The following is a 20120-nucleotide window of genomic DNA, read 5'->3' as shown; positions in this document are numbered from 1 at the left end:
AAAATTTTTGAATAAATTAATCAACTTCAATGAATGAATGTGAATGGTTGAAAACGAAAAAGAAAAAAAAACAACGACAAACAACATTTAAATATAAAGCAAAAACAAGATTTTTAAAAGCTGCATCAACCAGAAACGTCACCAAGATGACACCTAAGATCGACTAGGGAAATTTTTGTATTAAAAACAGAATTAGTCAGAGCATTTAAATGGCTATTCCATGAATTTTTTAAGTGGTTTTTTGCACAAGGAATCGCTTAAGAAAAAAACCAAAAAAATTTAAACCTCTTGGAAAAGCATAACCATCTGAAGTTCAGTATTTAACCAAATATTTTAATTATAATTAACGAAGACAAAATGTTAAGAAAAGTAGGAGTTGACGCATTTTTCATGGACTAAATGATTACAGATAAGTGGATAATTCCTCTTATTTTTTATTTTTCTATGCTGCAAACCTTCAAGTGTGTAAAATCATTTTTTTGGTATTTTCTATATCATATATGAACAAGAAAAACCTATAAATCTTCTACTACTATCTTGAATTTTTCCTTTACCTAATTCACAAATTTCCATGCCTCTGTGTTGTTTCTATCTTACATTAAAGATTTTAATTTGGTTAGATTACGACCTATTTGAAATTCAAGTCAAACCTTGCAATTTAGCCGGCTCGAGGTCAATCTTTCAAAAGACCACCAACTTTTTTCGCTTCAGTTAGTTGCAATTCCCAACTAGTTTTAGCGTTGAAGACATGGGATGGCTACTGCAATTCTGGAGTTCTTTAGCAAAGTCTGCTGATGATAGAACTTGGAGGTTCTTGAAATAGCTATAAAGACAACCTTCTCACTTTTCTTTGTTGCCTTTGAAATAATCTTCTTTAGGAAGATTGACATCGAGGCCGCTAAATTGCAAAGATTGACTTAAAGTTTTTAGGTGATCGAGATAAAAAGAGCGTTTGTTATTCAAAGATGTAACATAATTTGTTACATTTTTTTGTTTTTTTTTTGTCAATAATCTTTTTCTTTTACTGTTATCTACTCTATCCACTGTTACATATGTATCTGTTCTATCGCCAATCTCAGTTAGATCTCCAATTAGATGGGCCAATCAGTTTTGCTCTTAGCCGAAGGCTTTAGTTCCCAGTGCTTGTAAAATACTATTAGGTTGATAGTGTTTATCCACCCACTTCTATAGAACTCTATTTTATAAACTAAATCAAGAAGTAAGCAATTTAATTTCCTCTCTTAATGTAACAACTTTTTTATGTCATTTGTATTAGCCCATTAAATAAGAATAAGGCTATCTAAACTTGGCTAAATATACAAATAAGAAACAAAACTTAATATATATTCTTTTTAGAGGAACATTTAAACAAAGTTGTCGAAACTAAGACAAAGTGAAGCCGCTTTTGTTTATATAAACTAATTCAATTATTCTTATTATTAAATGTATAATTGAATTAAATTTGTTTGTTGTTTTATTTTGGGCCCCCCTTAACCCAAGGCCGTTTATTTTGGTAAGCCAAAACATTCTTTTTATAAACGGATTTCTGTTTGTGGTTTTTCTCTAAATTGGCTCCGGCCTGCCATGGCTAAGACGGGTTTGACGTCACAACAAATAACTTGTTTTGATATCGAAAAGAAATAAAAAATATTAAGAAAAAAAGCTTTGGGAAGTTCCCGTCAGGCCGCGTTCCGCTTTTGATTCAACACATTTTTGTAGAGCGCCAACGCAATGACCTACACTTACTCTCAACTATTCGAGTACACATATATAGTATATAGTGTACTTACTCTCCCAATCAATAATCAACTTCACAAATCGTCGACAGCAACAAATTAATTTGCATTTAAAATTAAGGCCAAGTTTGGTATGGGCGTTCTATAAGCTGATGTTAAATGGGAATTGAGTTGTTCGAATGACACATTAAATGGCTACCGTTTAAGCCAACATGAAAAATGAAATGTTTTTGCATTTTTTTTGTTAATTTGTTAATTTTTGGCCAACTACATTTACATTCACCTGGCATTATCATTTATTTCACGCCGACTTTAAACTTAAAACGCAACATATTTAACACATATTTCAACTCAATCGGCCAGACAATCATTTTTCTGGGGATTTTGTTTTGGCCACGTTTCGTTTTTTAGTGCCATTTAATTGGCTTTAATCATGTTATAGAGTCGTGACTTAAGAACCATACAAGTGACTCTCAAACTGTAAATCATATAGCCATGCCATGCAAGAGGTTATAACTTTGTTATATTATTTTCTTACGACCAGACGGAAGCATTTCAAAGCCCAGAATGTATCTGATTGGGCCAAGTGTTTTGTTTGTCAAGTCTGGAATTTCAAAATCAAATGGCCGAATTAAATGCTTCAACCAGATATGCTGAGAAGAAGGTTTTGGAATACAAACAGGAATACAGAATATATAAATGTTCTATGTATAAATTATCATGAGTTCATTTCCCTACAAGTTAGTGTTTTAAATCATGTTCAAGGACTTACAAATTTTATTCTTAAGCTTCTAATTTTTGTAGTTTATCATTGAAATCTTCAAGATAACATATACATACATAGTTTAAAATTAATGATTAAATGAAGTTTATACAATGCTAAAATATTTCCCAAAATTTCGGACTTTTACATAAACAAGTAAAGAATAAATTATAAATCCTAACCTATAAATACCTTTTTTTGTAATGTCGCCTAGAAACAATAGGTCTCTAGGTCTTATTTTAATGGCTAACTAAGTTACCAAATTTCTTCACGTTTTGATCTATCTAATATCTAGGAAAATGTTAAAGTCGATTGGAAATGGCTCTTTTGAATTTTGTGGAAAACATTTTTGTTTATAATCGAATATATGTATGCATAACATTTTGAACGTCGTGATAAGCTACAGACCAGAACTTCTGAATAGACTATTTTATATATGAATATGGTTTAAACGGATAGAATACTTTGCATATAACAAATTGGAGTAGGTTTATAGCAAAACATTGCATGAATATAACCAAAAGACCAAACGTTTCATTCAGCTTTTACAACTTCATTAATTATTTTAAACGAGCTTATAGAACAAAGTATATAATATTCGAAGAACAAACAGAGTAACTACTTTTCGAATTTGCGAGTTGTATGTCAACAAGTACAAATTAACAAAGGAAGAAAGAACGCTTAAAACCTAGTTCTGCATGATGAATATCAAAATTCTGAGTGAACACTCAATAGTATTCGGTTCTCTACAACAAAGTAAAAACATATTGTTTACAAAAATTTTATTTATATATATATATATGAAATATATATATTTATATATTTCAAGTATGTATTATGTAGACTTCAAATTTAATCTTCGTATCAACTTACTAAGAACTTCAATTACTTAGAAAGAAGACTCATATATCCAAATACGAATAAAAGTTCGTTTACCTATGAGTTAAACTCAATTCTATTCGTTTTCGTTTGCCTAACAAAGACCAGGAACTATTTTTTGAAGCCTTCTTTTCATTCGTTTACAGAATTTTCTGCCAAGCATCAAATGTGGACAGCATAAGAGTTCATGCAGTTCATTCACAAAACCGTGAATCTATTTATTCAATTCTCTAGTATATCTCATTTTCGATTATATAGTAACAAATATGATCTAAGCCACTTTAGAACCCACTAAGCCTTATGCTTAGCAGAGAAAATCGAAAAATCTCAATGACCTTCCTAAAACTAAATTAGTCGATTAATAAACATTAACTAATGCCATAATCACAGACTGGAGCGAAATATCCTTGAATATTATAAAGAATCAGTACGATTCAGTAAGTTCAACAAATATATATTAAACGTTGTTTCTTTTGTTCCAATTCAGTTGCATGGCAGTTATTTATTATTATTAGCATTAAAGAAAAGAAACATAAAAGCATAAATTTCTGAAAGGAAATGTTAAAAATTTAAGTCATAATATAAAAAACCGTCTAGGTCAACGAATTTCCCCTTATATCGAACTGATCTAGTTAGGTAAATCATAAAAAATGCCTGAAAAAAAAAATTTCCCAAAAAATCTTGGATCGTATTACCATTAATTTCTAAATTATTTTTCTGTATTTTTTTGTTTAAAACATTTATTTTTCTGTATTTTTATTTACTGATAAACTTTTGTTTTTGTTTATTATTTTTTTTTTTTGGAAACAATATTCAATCTTGTTATTTTTGAATGGATCTTTTCATTTGGGGTGGGGGTGTGGTCGTTTGGGGGGCATAGAGTTGAATCTTGGATGGCGGGTTCAGGACGTTCCAGGGAAAGTGGGCGTGGCATCTACATACATACTTTAATACTTAATTGTCTAGGCATTTCTGTTTTGTTTGTTGGTTTTGTTTGTTTTACTTATATCTTACGAAAATTTGCATTAATTACACACAGTAATTATGATAACTAATAATAATAATAATATATTATTTGTTCATATCGTGAGGGTTGTCAGGGGGGAGCGGTGTAAATCAAGACGAGCACAAAGTATACATATACACATATCTATATATGTGCTTATGACTGTATTATATCTGTACATATATTTAAATGTTTTCTTGTTGTTATCAGAAGGGACTTTTTTCTTGGAGTGGAGGAAATATTTGATACAATTTTTGTTTTTCTTTTTCAACTTTTGAGGCGCTTTTCCTATTAAATGTTAAAGTTCTTTTTTTTAGTGTTGTTTTTTTTTTGTTTTTTTTTTTTTGTTTTGTTGTTTCTTACAAAGAGACTTAAAACTATTTAACTTAAACATTGATTTGATTTTGCTTGAAACGTCTTGAGGTGATAAATTCCATGTGGTTGTTTTTTTTTTTTTTTTTTTGTTTTTAAAGATTTTACAGAATAGGTTTGAAGCATTTGCTAATTCCGCTTGGTAGTCCCTCATCCTTTTGTTGAAGAACGTGTATTTAAACGGAATTGATACAAGGACAACAACAACCTTATTTTAATGTGTTTTTTTTTTTTGTGGTTGTTTTTTTTTTTTGAAATAATTTACAAAAATAAATTGTGTTAGCCATAAAATATATAGATATATATAAAAAAAGAGAAAAATGTACATAACATATAAATTGGCTGATAGCCACTTGCAGTGGGCCAGGCCAATTAACCGAATGACAAAAAATACGCATCTAATGGAGGGCCTTTACTACATCTCATCTCATCAATAGTTAACAAAAATTGTGTATTTTAACGGATGGGCTCGGGGTATGGGGTTAGGGAAGGGTAAACAGAAAATTTGTCATACATATTTATGGCTAAACTATTTCGAGAGTTTCGATTTGGGTTCTTTACAAATGCCATTGATTGATTAGCTTTCACATAATCGGATCGGGTCCTTGCCCCTCCAGATCCGATACTTGACTCTGATAGTGTAAAGCATCTTGATAGGCTTTCTTGACCGCTTTGCGTTCTGCTGGCTTGCGGGATTCCACTAATTTCTGTTGATCCAAATGCTTGTCAATGCCAAGGATGTCCAGTTTATTTGCCGGCAACCATTGCCAAGTGCGTTTCACATCGAAGAATAGCACCAGGAAGACAATGTCGTCGAGACAATTCTTACGCAAGGCCAATACATCAGTGGGCGGGGCGGGCAGGGGTACACCATTGTAGACGAATCCCTTGGGGGTTTTCGGATCGAGAATGAGGGCCGGATACCAGGGATAACCCCGACATTTGGCCCACACCAATTGAAGTGGCTCCAGAGATGGTTTTCCATGCGAATTGAGGCTTCTACTGACCACCGAATCATCCAAATCGTCATGACTCTTTCGCTTGTTATTGTTCGTTATGAATGTGCTGGTGTGGGTGGTATTCCTTCGGGCTTTAATATTGTTAATCAACGGTGAGGGGGGCAAGGCATTTGGGGTGGCGGATCTCAGCTTACCACCTCTCCGCACAATGGGGGGAGGCGTAGCTGTGGAACTGGTAGACTCGCTGAGATTGTTACGTCTTTTGCCTCTGCCTCGTAATCCTCCGCCGCCTCTTGCTAAACCTGATGGCGTGTGCATGGGCGTTGGGGTGGGCGTACTTCTAGTTATCCTTTGCTTATTCCTCGCCACATGCTCGTCTTCATTTTCATCGCTGGAACTGCCACTGCTACTACTGCTACTGCTGCTACTAATTGCCATATTACCATTACCCTGACCTCCAGTGTTATTCAAGCTCGGTAAATCCAGACCATCCTGAGAGGAATCATTGCCATCACCGCCTTCGCCACCTCCACCGCCGTTCGCATCGCTTGCCTCATCGCTCTCAAAGTCCGAACAACTGCCGGACACACTGAAATCGGAGCAACTGCTGCAGGGACTACTCGACTGGGAGGGAGCATCATCACTTTCACTGGCATCGCGTTGATTGTTGCCACGATAGACACGAAAACTGTCCGGTATACGCTCAAAGGGCACTGGATCGGGCGCTAAGACGGGAACTATTGTCGCTGGATTGGGTGACTTCTTTGGTGACATGGAGGAGACACTGTTACTCATTTCAGTTAATCGACGATAGCGTCCAGGCGCTGATCTTTTGGGTGATTTGCTGCCGAAACCAATTTTATTGCTTATGGACAAGGCGGTTGTGGTTAAACTAGCTGCTGCAGCTGCTCCTATTCCGCTGTTCGCACTATTGTTGCTACTCAGATCTCGACTCTGCGTCAGCGTGAAACCAGAGGAGGCAGTGGGCGTAGCAGTGGCCAGAACTGAATTCAGATTACTTGAGGCGGCCGTGGCCGCTGTTGTTGTCGAGGAGGAATTGGAAGAGATAAGGCTAGTGGATTGTGTGCTAGAGGATTGCGAATTCATATGTTCCTCCTCTTTGACGGGAGTGGCTGGCGGCTCTGATGGACGTTTAAGAGTCTGTGCCTTGCGTGTAATCAAAATGGCCGTTCTAGAAGGGATTAATAGATAGATTAATGAAATCCAAATTGACTGTATTTACGGTTCCAAAACCCACCTTCGATTGATGCCCACGGGTGAACTGCTGTTATTGAGACTCTTGATGGGACTGCAGGGCGGAGTTTGTGTTGAATTATTGATGTCTTTCACTCCCTCATCCTCATCCTCAGCCATGGAATCATCCTCGGAGTCCTCATCATCGTCCTCATCCATATCCATGGTGGTATTAATAGTGGTGCTATTAAGATGCTTGCGTGTGCGCTTTTGGGCTCTCGATTCCAGCTCCTCCTCCTCCTCATCGTCGCTATGATTCTGCGCCTGAGTGGAGTGTCGCTGCAAAGGTTGGAAAAAAAGTTATAGAAACTGATAAAGCTGATGACAAAATATCATTACTTACCGCTGCAAAACGTTTCTTTTGTAAAGCTTTACGCATTCTGGTAATCTCTAGCCTAATCTGTTTTATCTTCTTCGTCCTGTAGCTGGGATTCTTAAGGACTTGGGATTTGTCCGCGAGTATGAGTAACTTTTGGACGACATCCTCGTTAGCCGGCACAGCCAGCAGCTGCTTCAGCTCGTGTTCGACTTCCGCCTCCACATGATCCACATGGGAACGCTGACTACGCTCTAGTAGTCCATCCCGTTGAAGCTCCTTGCGCAGCTGGACAAAGAGAGGAGCAGCCTGATCTCTCATCCTGATGCCGGCACGATAAAACACCGTATCCTTATTATTGTAGGCCAAACAATTCTGTATCATCAGATCGAAATCGACCTCCAGTTGCTCCAGTGAGGAATATTTGCAATTCTTCAGCTTATCCCGCATCGTGCCCAGATCCATAGGCTGTTTTACAATATCCATATAATCGGGCACCTCACTCGTGTCCACAGGCTCTCGAAATATCTCCATGGTATCGCGAGATTCAAGGCTATCCAACAATTTGGTTAGGGCAGATTCCAATGGATTAAGCTGGAGCATAACCACCTCCTCCGATATCTTAACAAAGGCCACCTTCAGCTTCTCCCGTTTGCGTACCAGCTCACAAAGAAGACGCGCCCGCTCCAGATCCTGACGCAGACACTGCCAATATTTCAACTGGCGATACAATTCATTCGTATCTGGTGAGCCCTCTATGCCATTCCTCTGGATCACACCATGATTATGGCCCTGACTCTGGAGGCGCCTCAGCAGAGGGACACCATTACGATAGTGACGCTTTAGCGTCCAATATGCTATGATCCTGTCCAGGAATTCCTTCTTCTTTTGCATATGAATTATACTAGAAATCTCTTGGACACGCTCCGGAGGAATTGTTGGTATAAGGACAACGGGAGCGGTTGACCTCTTCTTGGCCAGCGCTTTGCGTGCCTCACGCATTTTGTGCCTCGTATCCTCGAAGTCGGGTACATTCATCTTTAGCTTAGCATCTGCCGGCGTATGGGCATGGCAATAGGCAAATTTCTGGACATGCATGGACGAATCATTGTGGCCATCCTTAATGGTGTCCATGGTCATATAGAGACCAGCCTGTTGGGCACAGGTCACATGGAAGGCGGCATAGCAACTATTCCGATGGCATTGGATGCATGCCCCCAGACCCTTCTCTTTGCACACATAGCAGGTGAGACGCCAGCGTGCAGGTGGAATGGTCTCAATGGAATCTGCAAAGGATTAAGTTTAGAGATGGAAAGCCAAAGAAGAAAATGACATTTATTCTTACCTATAGGCTCCAGGAACACTGTATTGGCAAAACGAACTTCTGGTATCCATAAGGCACACACCACATGCGCCCATTGTCCATGATCCGTCTGCTTGAAGGCTCCACCTGCATTGGGACAGAGCACACAGTTGACCGGTTTACTTGGCGATTGTAAACATCGCCGGCATAGCCATTGACCCTCTGGTATATAGGGTACTCCGTAGCAATCCTGATGTACGGCCAGATTGCACATGTCACAGAAGAGAATCACATTTGTGTTCTGGCACTCTCCATCTAGACAAATGCAACAGACTGCATCATCGTCAACCTCGACGCCAGTGGGCGTGCCATTGGCTGCCGCCTGGAAATGTGACTCCTTCTCCAGTCGATCCATTAGCAATTCCATCGTATCAATGGTAACTGAATTCAGTCCCAGCTTTTGACGCTCATCATTCATATGCTCCAGCCAGGCGGAGTCCTCCTCATCCACATCGTATTCAATTTCCCCGTCCAGCTCCTCCAGAGATTTCTCTATGAAGCGATAATAGGCCAATGGCCGAGGTGGAGCATCAGGCACATGGTAATCTTTAATTTCTATTACTTTAGCCACCGGCACCTGGACTTTGGCCCAAGCAGCATGCTCCTCCAGCGGCCGAGCTTCGGCATTCAGTATGCATCCGCGTTCCACCAATGTGGCAAACTCTTCATCATCCACCAGGGGCAAAGGATCATCTATGCCCAGGCGCACGCTTTTGCCATCAATATTGAATGTAACCAGACCTTCGTCCTCATTAAAAGAGACCAATGATTCGGGATTTACATTAGCCGAGCGATTTGATATACAGCCATTTTCTTGACCACTTCGGACACCTGCCACACCACCACTGCCAGCACCACCACCAGCACCACCGCTTCCTCCTCCACTGGCACTGGTGGTGCTTCCATCTTTCCCCCTTATTCCTAGAGTTGATGTCTTGCTCCCGCTATCCTTGGGCGTCGAATGATGATGCGTGGAACGAGAGCGGGCCTTTTTCCGATGCGGTGTCAGCACCGGAGTTAATGGTTGCGGATTGTCATGATCGTATTTGACCAGATGATACTGTAGCCCCACAATTGTTTTATAGCTACGATCACAGCCTCGCACTGGACAGGCATACGGTGGCTGCGACTGCTGGTCCTTAACGCCTTTGCAGTATTCCACGGCATCAAAATCGAGGCCCATTGCTGCTGCTGCTGAGGCGAAGAGCGCGAGTGTCGTTTATTCTGCTTGCAATTGGTGACAGATTGGTCTGCTCCTCCGACTGGGCGACCCCTATATAGACATCTTATTATGGTTGTCGCAATGCGCGCGGTTTTTGTTTGTTCCTGGCTCAAAATTTTCGTTGGCTTGCAAAAAAACGCGATATTAACAAATGTGTTAGAGATGCGCTGCCAGTGTGTTAATTCGCCTAACTATCGATAACTATCGATCAATAATGGAGTTAAGGCCACCCTAAATGGCGGCATATAATCAAGGTGGGAAAAACCCAAGAAATCTTAATTTTACAATGCAAATTAACCTTTTTTATTAATTTAGTTACAATATAAATTTAAATTATGATGATTTCTATGCCATCTGATTAATGAAATACAACATAAAATAATTGCCACCAGAGCAGCTGCTGTCTGTAAAATCAGGGATGGACCATCGGCATTTCACTTTTGCCGCCCAGGTCAGATACAAAACCTGTGCACATTGGAACAACAACTGCCAAACTGATGAAATAAATATTAATAACTGCAGTTGCTCAAGTTAATTTTAAAATGTGTATATTTTTTCAAACGAATATGAAAATAATTTAAAATTAGCTCTGATAGTTGTTCTTCACTTTCTAAAAGTCTGTCTACGATTATTTTTTTACAACATTAATAATAAATATGCATGATAAAAGCACAAATAACAGAAATTTATATATATTATATTAAATATGTCACGTTTCAAATTGTACCATACAATTAATTTGTGTAGTTCAGTTTGAACTCTATGTTTAGCACTCATTGAGTTCGTCATCAAAGTAAATTGATTAAATATATTATTAAACATTTAATACTGTCTTCTTGCAATAAGAAAAATAATGAAATATTTTAGTAAATTTTCTCATTACGATTGAGCAGAGTTTCTTGCTATCCCTATAATTTTGAGTAAGTCTCAAAGTGAGTCGTCAAATTTATCGGCTATCGGTTATCGGTTGTTTGGCTTCAATACATACGCGCGTCTGCATTGCCGCCATTTGAAATAAACGGATGAAAATTCCGTGACAAATATTGGAATTTGATAAATTTTGTGCATTTTTTTTTGTGTTTGGTTGGATTGTGCATGTGGGTGTGTGAGAAAATGGAGGATTTAATGGAAATATTGAACTCGGTGATGGAGTATCAGTTGAATTTGGATACACTATACAAAGTGAGTGTAAAGCGGTTGGTTGGGGGGCGGGGTAGGCAGAGACAAGAAAGGATTATAAACGCTTGGTTTTATTATTGCAGAAACAAATGAGCGAACTATCAGACCTTTTAAATGGTGGAACTCCAAGTTCTGGCGAGAATGGCAAAGCCACATCCCAAGCAGCTGCTCCTGCAATAAGCGGAAACAGTTCTGTGACGCCGCAACAAGCCAAGAAGCGTCCCAAGCGTCTGACTTCACTATCGGAAAACGAGCATGAAAGTGGTGAGTAAAGCAATTTTCTAACAAATTCCACTAAAAAGTGATAATAAATTATGATTTATGCAGAGACTGATGCTCCATCGGAATACAGTGTGCGCCAGAGTGCGCGCATGAGCAATTCCCAGCTCTTGGCCGTGGCTGAGGCAGAGGAAAATCTTAATAGTACAGCTTCGCTAATGCCTCCACCACCAGCACCAACTTTGGCAGATTCCACCATGAACACGACGGGACGACCTCAGCGGGCAGCCAAACTGAAATCTGAAAAGAATCTTAAAGAGCCGAGCATTAAGCAAAAACTGCGTCGACCCAGTCAAGAGGAGCTGGTAAAGGTTAAAGTGGAAAGCGAACAGCGTGCCTCTCAGTTCAATAGCTCAACAAGCAGTAGAAATAAGACCACTACAATTGAAAAGGAAGCGCCTAATTCTGATCCAGCTCCGGTTCCCGACTCTTCAGTTGACACTACAACGGCTGAGAAGTCTTCGGTGGACACGTCTACAGTAAACAAGTCTTCAGTGGAGTCGGAATTCGGTAACAGGACAAGGAATCTTCGAGTGGAAATTAAACGTGAAAAGCTTAGCGTCGATATGCAAAAATCCACAGGCAATTCCACTGTTGCCCTGGAGGCAGAAACTACCAGACAAACGGATGACACAGTCCTCTCCAAGACCACTGATGAGCCTACAAAGAAAACAAAGAAAAAAGCCGCCAACCATCGTCCCATCAAAGTGGAGCGTTTCAGTATACTGGATCAAGGATCACCAATATCATCGCGTACACGAAAAAATAGTACCGAAACACGTCCACGTGTCGACAATCAGAATCGTTCCATCTATAAAGATGCTCTCGAGGCGCCATCCAATGAAACTGTGGTCCTGGGACCAGCTCCAACCAGTACCGTTCCACCGGCAGACGCTACTGTCGTATTGAGTGGTCAGCCAGAAGCCAACGATGCCACATTCCAAGTGAACTCTGGCGAACAAGAGGAGTCAATGGAAACAGCTCGAGATGTTAGTCTACCAGAAGCACCAAGACACGATAGTCTGATGACCGAGGATAATTCTGTTGAGGAACCATTGCCAGTGGCAACAGTCGTCACCAAATTGATCAGCAGTGCCAGCACATTGAAAGCACTCAAAATGCCCACACGGCCACATGAGTTGTTCAAGTAAGCAGAATGAATATTGGTTTTTTATCTTCGCTAGCCTTCGGTAATATTAATTGAAATTATTTTCTTCAATACAGTCCCCTAATGCAGAGTCCAGTGAAGATGCGAGTGGAGGCTTTCGAACAGGTGGCAATTGCTCAAAATAATTTGCGTCCCAAGCGGATCAAGGAAATTGTAAGTCATCATCTGAAAGTATCCCAAAATTTGTTGTGAAACGCAGCAGTAGAATACTGTGAGACGCTAAATCATTCAAGTAACGTTCTGGATCTCTTTTATCTGAATTTTTGATGGACTTAATAGTTGTTTCCCAGTTGTTTAAGTCTGGAAAACTAAGGCGGGTTTTCTCTATTTTCTCGGAGCATTCGTTTCTTTTCAGTTACCTTCTGCAGTCAACATAATGGACTCGGTCGTATTATTAAGAACTTAAGTCCAACCCAGTGTTTGATTTGGCAGATATCACATTGATTAGTCTACTTTGAGCCCCTTTGTTGACTAAAATGGTTTTATTTTCTTACTTTATTAAGAACAAGAAGCGCTCTTAATCTAAATATGACTCTAAAACGGATATAATTTTAGAATGAGTAGATAAAAAATATGATTCGAAAATGAGTCGCCCACGCTTTATAAATGAAAGTTATCGTTTGTTATTAGAAAAATTACTGAAAAGGGAGTCAAATGTTATCAAATGAAGAGGTTATAAGCAACTCATCAAAACGAGTCGTGGCTAGGGTATCATTTTCTCCCTAAAAAGGAGTCATTTATGATTTGAGGACGAGCTCACTTAATCAGAACAGGGGTTGGAAAAAGTTCATTTCTGATCGGAAATACTATTAAATGCTAGATTAGGTCGTAATATTTTGCTCTATTAACCTATTAACATGCTAAAAATATCTTGTTTCAGTTCAAAATATCGTTTTTTGGTGGCCAAGAAACCCAAATTTACGATAACTTACTTTCAGAGCTTTTATTATTATTTGACCTATAGTAAAATTACTTAACTAGTGTAAAAAGTTCAATTCAAAGAAGCGGCTTTGGGAAAATATTGTAATCAATTTTATGATTATTCAGAGAGTTTCGTTTTCTATATTTTCTATATAATTCCGATTTCTCTTCTTTTTTATAGAACACTCCAGGATCGAGTAATACACCAAAAGTAGGAAAATTGCCAGCACCCACTGTTGGACGATTCTTTACGCCAACTCAGAGTTCCTCGGTGTTGCCCATTAATTCGGCTCAACCCAAAAAGGCTCCAATGAGTGCTTCCAAGGCCGGCACATTAACAAAGACAGCGACTGGTACCAATCTTAAGACCACTAATTCCACATCCACAAAGACTTTAAGCCGAGAGAACAGCGGCGATGATTTCCGCAAGGGTCTGCATCAATTGGCCGAAGAGCGCAAAAAGCAACGCGAACAAAAGCATCTTCAGGCGGCCCAGCAACGCGAGGCCAAGGAGCGAGAGCGAGCCGAACGCATGGCCAAACTGGCGAAAGAACGTGAGGAGAAGCGAATTAAGAAACAGCAGGAGAAGGAAAAATTGGACGAGAAGCGGCGACAAGAAATGGAGGAGCAACAGCGTAAAATGCGTTTGCTAGAGGAAGCCGAATCCGCCAAGAAGGCCAAGTTAAGGGAGTTGGAACAGCAAAAACTGCAGCAATTGAATGCAAAAGCCAAGCAAATGTTACCGCCACCACCGAAAAATAAGTTCACATGGGAAATGCTGCACGAGGATGACTCCACAGATGATGAGGAAAAGGTCACATACAAGCGACCACCAGCACCCTTATGGAGTCGAAGTAAGTTGACAATTCTTTGCCATTGGTAACTAATTTCAACTTTTAAATAATTCTAATTGGTTTTGATTCGAATTTTTCATGTGAGAATCTTCTTAAAGTAGTTTTTTGTGGATTTCCCATGAAAATTATGTTATTTTTGTGATATTTTAGACTCAGGACTAGTTCTTTCTCAGTTAGAAGTTAGCAATTCCTAGTTAGCTATCTATGTATAAAAAATCCTTCTATTTTATATTTCTTAACAATTTATTTTCTTAAGCTCGATTTCTTCAATACCAATTATTTATGTTTAAACCCAAGCATTAGTGCGGTCTGTTTGGTGAACAGACCGCATTTCTGACTAAATTCATAAGAGTTTACCATAAAGACAATACATGTAAATTTTCCTAGTAGAAAATAGCTCAGTTCTTGGCTTAATTGATTTTGTTTAAATCATCGTTAAACTATTTTAAAATGTTGTCTCAATATTACCTAAAGATTCATCATTTGATGATGTGTAGCTTAAATGGGTTATAACAAAACGAGTCTGTTAAGCTTTTTTATGTATTAAATATTTCATTGAGACGAACTCTTATTTCTGATTGTCCGTTCCACCCAAACATTATTCCAACCCATTTTAAATAAAAATTTCAAAATTGATATCACTTTAGTTAACATTTAGCAAATTTACAGATTTGCAAAGTTAAGAGTTTAGAGGAATTTTTGAAATTAAATTTTTGTTATATTTTGCCTAGAACTGTATTTTAATGTAATCATACAACATTGAATTCACCTTTCAGTGATCAAAAATCTCATTTCTGCGCGGGGCCCATAAAATCCCCTGTCCCTGTTTGGTCCCTTGTCTCTGTTAACTGTGATCTTTTATTATCCAAGATGGCAAACAAAATTTTCTTTCTAAAATAGCAAAGCAGCTTCAAAAATATCTTTTCATAAATAATATAAAACATTATTAATTTTTCTTGAAAACTTTAAGCCTAATGAGTTAATAAATCATGATAAAGTTTCAATTTATCGAATCCACAAAAGAAAATTTTGTTTTAACAACATTGGATAATTACTTCTAACTATTGATTGAATTTATTTGTTAATTTGTTGTAAATATTTGATTGTTGATTGATTTAAAGATATGAAGTTATAAAATTTGTAGGGGTTTGGTCCAGACCGTCTCGACTAATCGTAGTCCTACTCTATGATCCTATTATACCAACTTCTAGAAGATATTGTTTCTAAAATAAAAACGTTTTGTTTATTTCTTTGCAGGTCATATACGGGGAGAAGCAATCAAAATGCAAAGCCATGCGCCTACCGATGTCATCGATAGCTTCTTTTCGGTGGCACCCACTACACCTGATTTGAAGTTAATTTTCCCCAACATTGATCCCAGTCACCTGAAACGTAATTCCAGTGTGCTGTGGTCCACACCGCCGCGATATTCCGAGTTGCCAAAATATTAGATATTTTTAATATACGTTTTGCCTCTTTGAATTTTTTGCTATAAATTATTATCTATGTTCATATTTAATTCAATAAAAAGTAAAATAAAAGTTTAACAAAACAAGAAAAAGAAAAAAAAAATAACAGAATGGAAGCATCATATGGATGAATTTACCGCTGCTTCTTGATTTCCACTGACATTAATACCCCAAGTGCTTAGGAACTATTAAAGCCGACGGGCCGTGCTCAATTAATGGTCATGATGGAGTTGCCAAACAATTGAGGATTGATTCCAAGCAAAAGTGTGAAAAAAAGAGCAAGCGAAGAAGAAGAAGAGGGAGAGAAAAAAAATGAAGAAGTAAACACAATTTCACTGGTCATGGGGCATGGTTTTGTGGCATGAGCCGGAGATAACTGAAGTTGGAGTTGGAGCTCTTCTTGCTGTTCGATTCTCTTTCAACACTTGGCGGCGGCGCTTGGCTGCCAAATGAGGTGACATCAAAAACGAATGCCGAATGCGTGATTAAAGTTGCAGATGATCATAATGATGGATGGGTACAGATAAGCGGATAGATGATGCTGCTGCCGTTGTTTTTGGGGGTGCTCGTTGAAATTGTAGATTCGTGGAAAAAAATCGGAATCCATCCTGCCTTAAACAATTTCATTTTCAATTGCTTTTGCGGCTTCTCTTCGTGCGTTTGCAATTTACATGGTAATTGCTAAACATTGCTGATTGGAGTCCAGCCTCAAGATCGTTAGACAAAGCCGAAACAACCGTCATCTACCGTGTCCACCCATACCAAGCCTCATTTGGCAAACCATGGGCCGCTAAAGAATCTTCATCTTGATCTTGGTTTTCAGTTTTTTTCTTCTCCTTTTATTGCCACTTTCAATTGTTATTGCTTCCTTTCAAATGGCAACTGTCGAACTTGTTGGATACTTAATGGGCGCCGTGGGGAATCGAGTAATGGAAATATATTTACCATGCGAAACTCACCACCACGAAAACCGGGAATAAGCTGAGACAAAACAAGTTAAGAAATAAGCAAATTCAAGAAACAATAACATTGACTTTTAGATACTCTAACCACAACAAATGGAATTCCACGAAACTTTATTTTATGAGAGAATGAAGCGACGTAAAGTATTTTTGTAATGTTAATAATGTTTTAAACTACAATCAAGGATCTATAGTATAGAAATAGATTTTTTTTTCTCCATAATAGTAGTTAAAAGTTATTGGTTTAGTAAATTTGTATAGTTTATAACTCATTGAAAATCTGTTTCAAAGTAAACATAGAAGTTTGAACCTTAATATTTTGTGCTTGTTATGTAATAACTTTTTCTCCATAAAAGTGTCGATTATAATTGTCTTACAAAAAGTTATCTTAAAATTAATTTTCTATATATATAAATATAAATATTTCTATATATATTTCTTTTATATTTTAAATATAATATATGTTTTTCTTTATGTTTATTATTGAAATTTAATCCTTAATAATCGTTGTTTTTGAGCTAATTCAGATAAAGATAAAACTGGTAACTACAAAATAAAATAATTCGTTTTGAATTTTGTATAGGATTTGTATTTTAATTTGGTTATTAAGAAATATTCAGTTTTTTCTGCGGCTTAGTTCAGAAAAATGATTGATTGAAGAATTTTAGTCAGTAATTCAACAACAAATAAAAAAATTTGCTTAAAGAGTTTTAGTCAGTAATTCAACTTAATTAAAATGAATTGTTTAACAAGGACCGTAATTGTTAGATTTTCTGATTTTTTAATATAAATCAAAAAAATCGTTTTATTTGATGAATGAAAGAGTAATCAAAAGTATTTTTTATTTGTAACTTATACATATTATTAATATATGTTACAACACAAATATAATTATTTTATATTGATCAAAAATAAAAATTCATAAAACAAACAAAATTATTTTTTCATTTTTCTATGGTAATCAAAAATACAAATTTAGTAGTTTATTAACTCTTCAAAAAGTTTCTTTTTAAAACGTTTCCTTTTAATAATTAAGACATTTAAATGCTAACAAATTCTTATGAAACAGAAATCTTATCTGAGAAATTGATGATATTTTGACAAAATTTCCAATTTTCTTCATAAATATAAGATAAATAAGAAATTGTATTGTAATTTTAGGGTTTTTGATGGTATTAAATTTAAGTAATCCTCATTGAAAATGGAATTTTGCCTATTAATTTTATTATAATTTTAGAGTATTTGATGGTATTAAATTTAAGTAAACAAATCATAATCCATTTATACAAGTAATCTCTTATGAAAAGTTAAGTTTTAAAAAGTTTTATAATATGAATTACTAACATTAGTAAATTATAATTACTTCAAGTTTAAATTTTAAACCGTTAACTTATTCAATTTAGTGTGAATAAGTAATTTTAAATATTTTTTATGCTGATCCTTAGAACATAAAGTATAAAAATAAAATATATTTCCTTGATTATCTGTATTTAGATCACTTATTCATGTTGAAATACTCAACTAAACATTTCTTTCCTTAATAATGAGTTTAAATATTTATTTTTTCAAAGGGATTTTACAACCTTTTTGAAAAAATCGTCTTACCCGTTCCTTTTACCACTTTCTTCAGTTAGCCAAGATCCAACAATCTGCTTGGTTTGGGTCTTCACCTCGCTGAGCTCAGTTGCTTGTGAACATTCGAACGGGAAACACCTGTTGACGGGTTCTGTATCAAGACGTGGCCAACGAACGAAGTGAACGAAGCCAATAAAGAAGAAGCCGCTCTCGCGTTTATGCGTTTTACCTCTGTGTGCGTATTTCTGTATCTGCATCTCTATTTGTATCTGAGTATCTTAAAGTGTGTCTGTGTGTGCGCCTTAATCTATGAAAAGTGAATAACTAAAACGAGCTCATAAGCTGAAGCTCAATTTTCCACATGTGTGTGTGTTCGTCTATAGAAATGCCGCAAAAGGCAAATATGTAAACGTATGAATGATATACATATCTATGCGGTGGATATCTCTGTGTATGTGTAGAAAAGAAAGAAACAACAAAAATAACAACAACAAAATCAACGAAAAAAACTTTCTTTTTTTTTTGCGCGCGCTACCTTTTGCCACCATCCCCTTCAACCGTCACACACACACACAACAACAACGCAGACTTTACCATTATTGTTGTGAATGTGTGTGTGAAATTTGTTTGCAAATTCGTTTGTGTTTTGTTTTTGTTTTTTGCCCGTTTTTTTGTAACATAATTTGTGTATTTTGTCTTCACAATTTTCACTGTTAATTAAAAAATATGCAAACAAACTATAAAAGTTAATTAAAATTGCAAAAAAAAGAAGAAAAAAACAAAGAAAGAAAAATTTGAAAAGGGAAACCGGATCATGATCAATGCTGCCACCTGCTGCTGCTGCTGACTCTTGGGTTACAACAAGGAGCCTACGCAAATCAGAATGGATCACTTTTAGTGTGGTCACCGACTCTAAAATGTTCCACCAACTCCTCCAGCTTCAGCTTCAACTTCAACTGTAGCTCCAGCATTTTCTACTGTTACTTGTGCCATTTTGATAGCGTTTTGTGCCAATTTTCTGTTTGCTTCTTACTTGTTAGATGGCAGCTGCACTACACACAAGCCATCATTTGTTTTACCTCCCCTCTCGCTCTCGCTCTCTCGCTCTTAGTCTGACCGACTAGCCAGCCTCTCACTGTCAAGTTTGACTTGGCATTTTTTTTGTGTTAAATTTAAATCTTTAAGTTCCTTCAAAACCGCATTTTTTCCACGGCTGTCAAGTTTGGCAGCTTCCGTCTACAAACATTTTTCGTTTCTTTCTCCTAATTTTTTAGTTTTATTTTTTATTTTTTTGGGACTTTGCAGTTTTTTGGTGAAATTTTTTGAGTGTGTGTATAAAATGTAATAGAAAATAACGAAAATAACGCAAAAAACCTCAATCAATCAACATAATACAGATTGCCGTTTTTATTAAGGTGAGTTTCAAACAAGTTTGTGTCTTAAGTCTTTTGTTTTTTAGGTGTAGTTTTTGAAAATTTGGAACTTTATAGAAAATTACATAAAAATCGTTTATTTATCTTATCTAACTGTCAAAAATTTAAATATTTAATAGAATTATTTATTCGAATTTTATTTAGATTTAGAAAAAGTCCTTAAAAGTGCCAAATAAATAACATTTAAATATAAATTAAACAAAAATTATTTGTTTGATTTTTGCGACTAAACAAAAATTAAGCTAAAACATTGATTTTTTAGAATTTAAAAAGATTTATTACAAATATTTTTAATCGTTATATCATTAAAAAATTTCTGTAAACTTTTGAAATTTACTTCTAAAATCTTAAAAAAAAAACGTATTTCTCCAAAACTTTTGGCTTTCTGTCAAAGGAAATTTTAAAATAAA

The 20120-nt window shown here is 36.7% G+C and overlaps 2 protein-coding genes across 2 annotated transcripts; one reads left to right on the top strand and one right to left on the bottom strand.

Annotated features, from left to right (window-relative positions):
* Window positions 1-5147: 5147 nt before the first annotated feature.
* On the bottom strand, window positions 5148-10046 carry LOC6640076 (peregrin). The gene is made up of 4 exons (XM_002063159.4): window positions 8631-10046; window positions 7313-8571; window positions 6974-7248; window positions 5148-6907 (listed from the first exon to the last, which is right to left on the bottom strand). Exons 1-4 carry the CDS (start codon window positions 9829-9831, stop codon window positions 5341-5343), a joined length of 4302 nt encoding a protein of 1433 aa, XP_002063195.1. The 5' UTR covers window positions 9832-10046; the 3' UTR covers window positions 5148-5340.
* A 789-nt stretch (window positions 10047-10835) lies between these two features.
* LOC6640077 (inner centromere protein) lies at window positions 10836-15832 on the top strand. The gene is made up of 6 exons (XM_002063160.4): window positions 10836-11052; window positions 11133-11313; window positions 11377-12475; window positions 12553-12649; window positions 13599-14271; window positions 15529-15832. Exons 1-6 carry the CDS (start codon window positions 10966-10968, stop codon window positions 15720-15722), a joined length of 2331 nt encoding a protein of 776 aa, XP_002063196.3. The 5' UTR covers window positions 10836-10965; the 3' UTR covers window positions 15723-15832.
* The last annotated feature ends 4288 nt before the right edge of the window (window positions 15833-20120 follow it).

This window comes from Drosophila willistoni (assembly GCF_018902025.1).
Source record: "Drosophila willistoni isolate 14030-0811.24 chromosome 2L unlocalized genomic scaffold, UCI_dwil_1.1 Seg196, whole genome shotgun sequence".
Lineage (NCBI taxonomy): Eukaryota > Metazoa > Arthropoda > Insecta > Diptera > Drosophilidae > Drosophila > Drosophila willistoni.
Note: the sequence above shows the minus strand (reverse complement) of the source record. Positions and strands in the feature narration are given on the sequence as shown.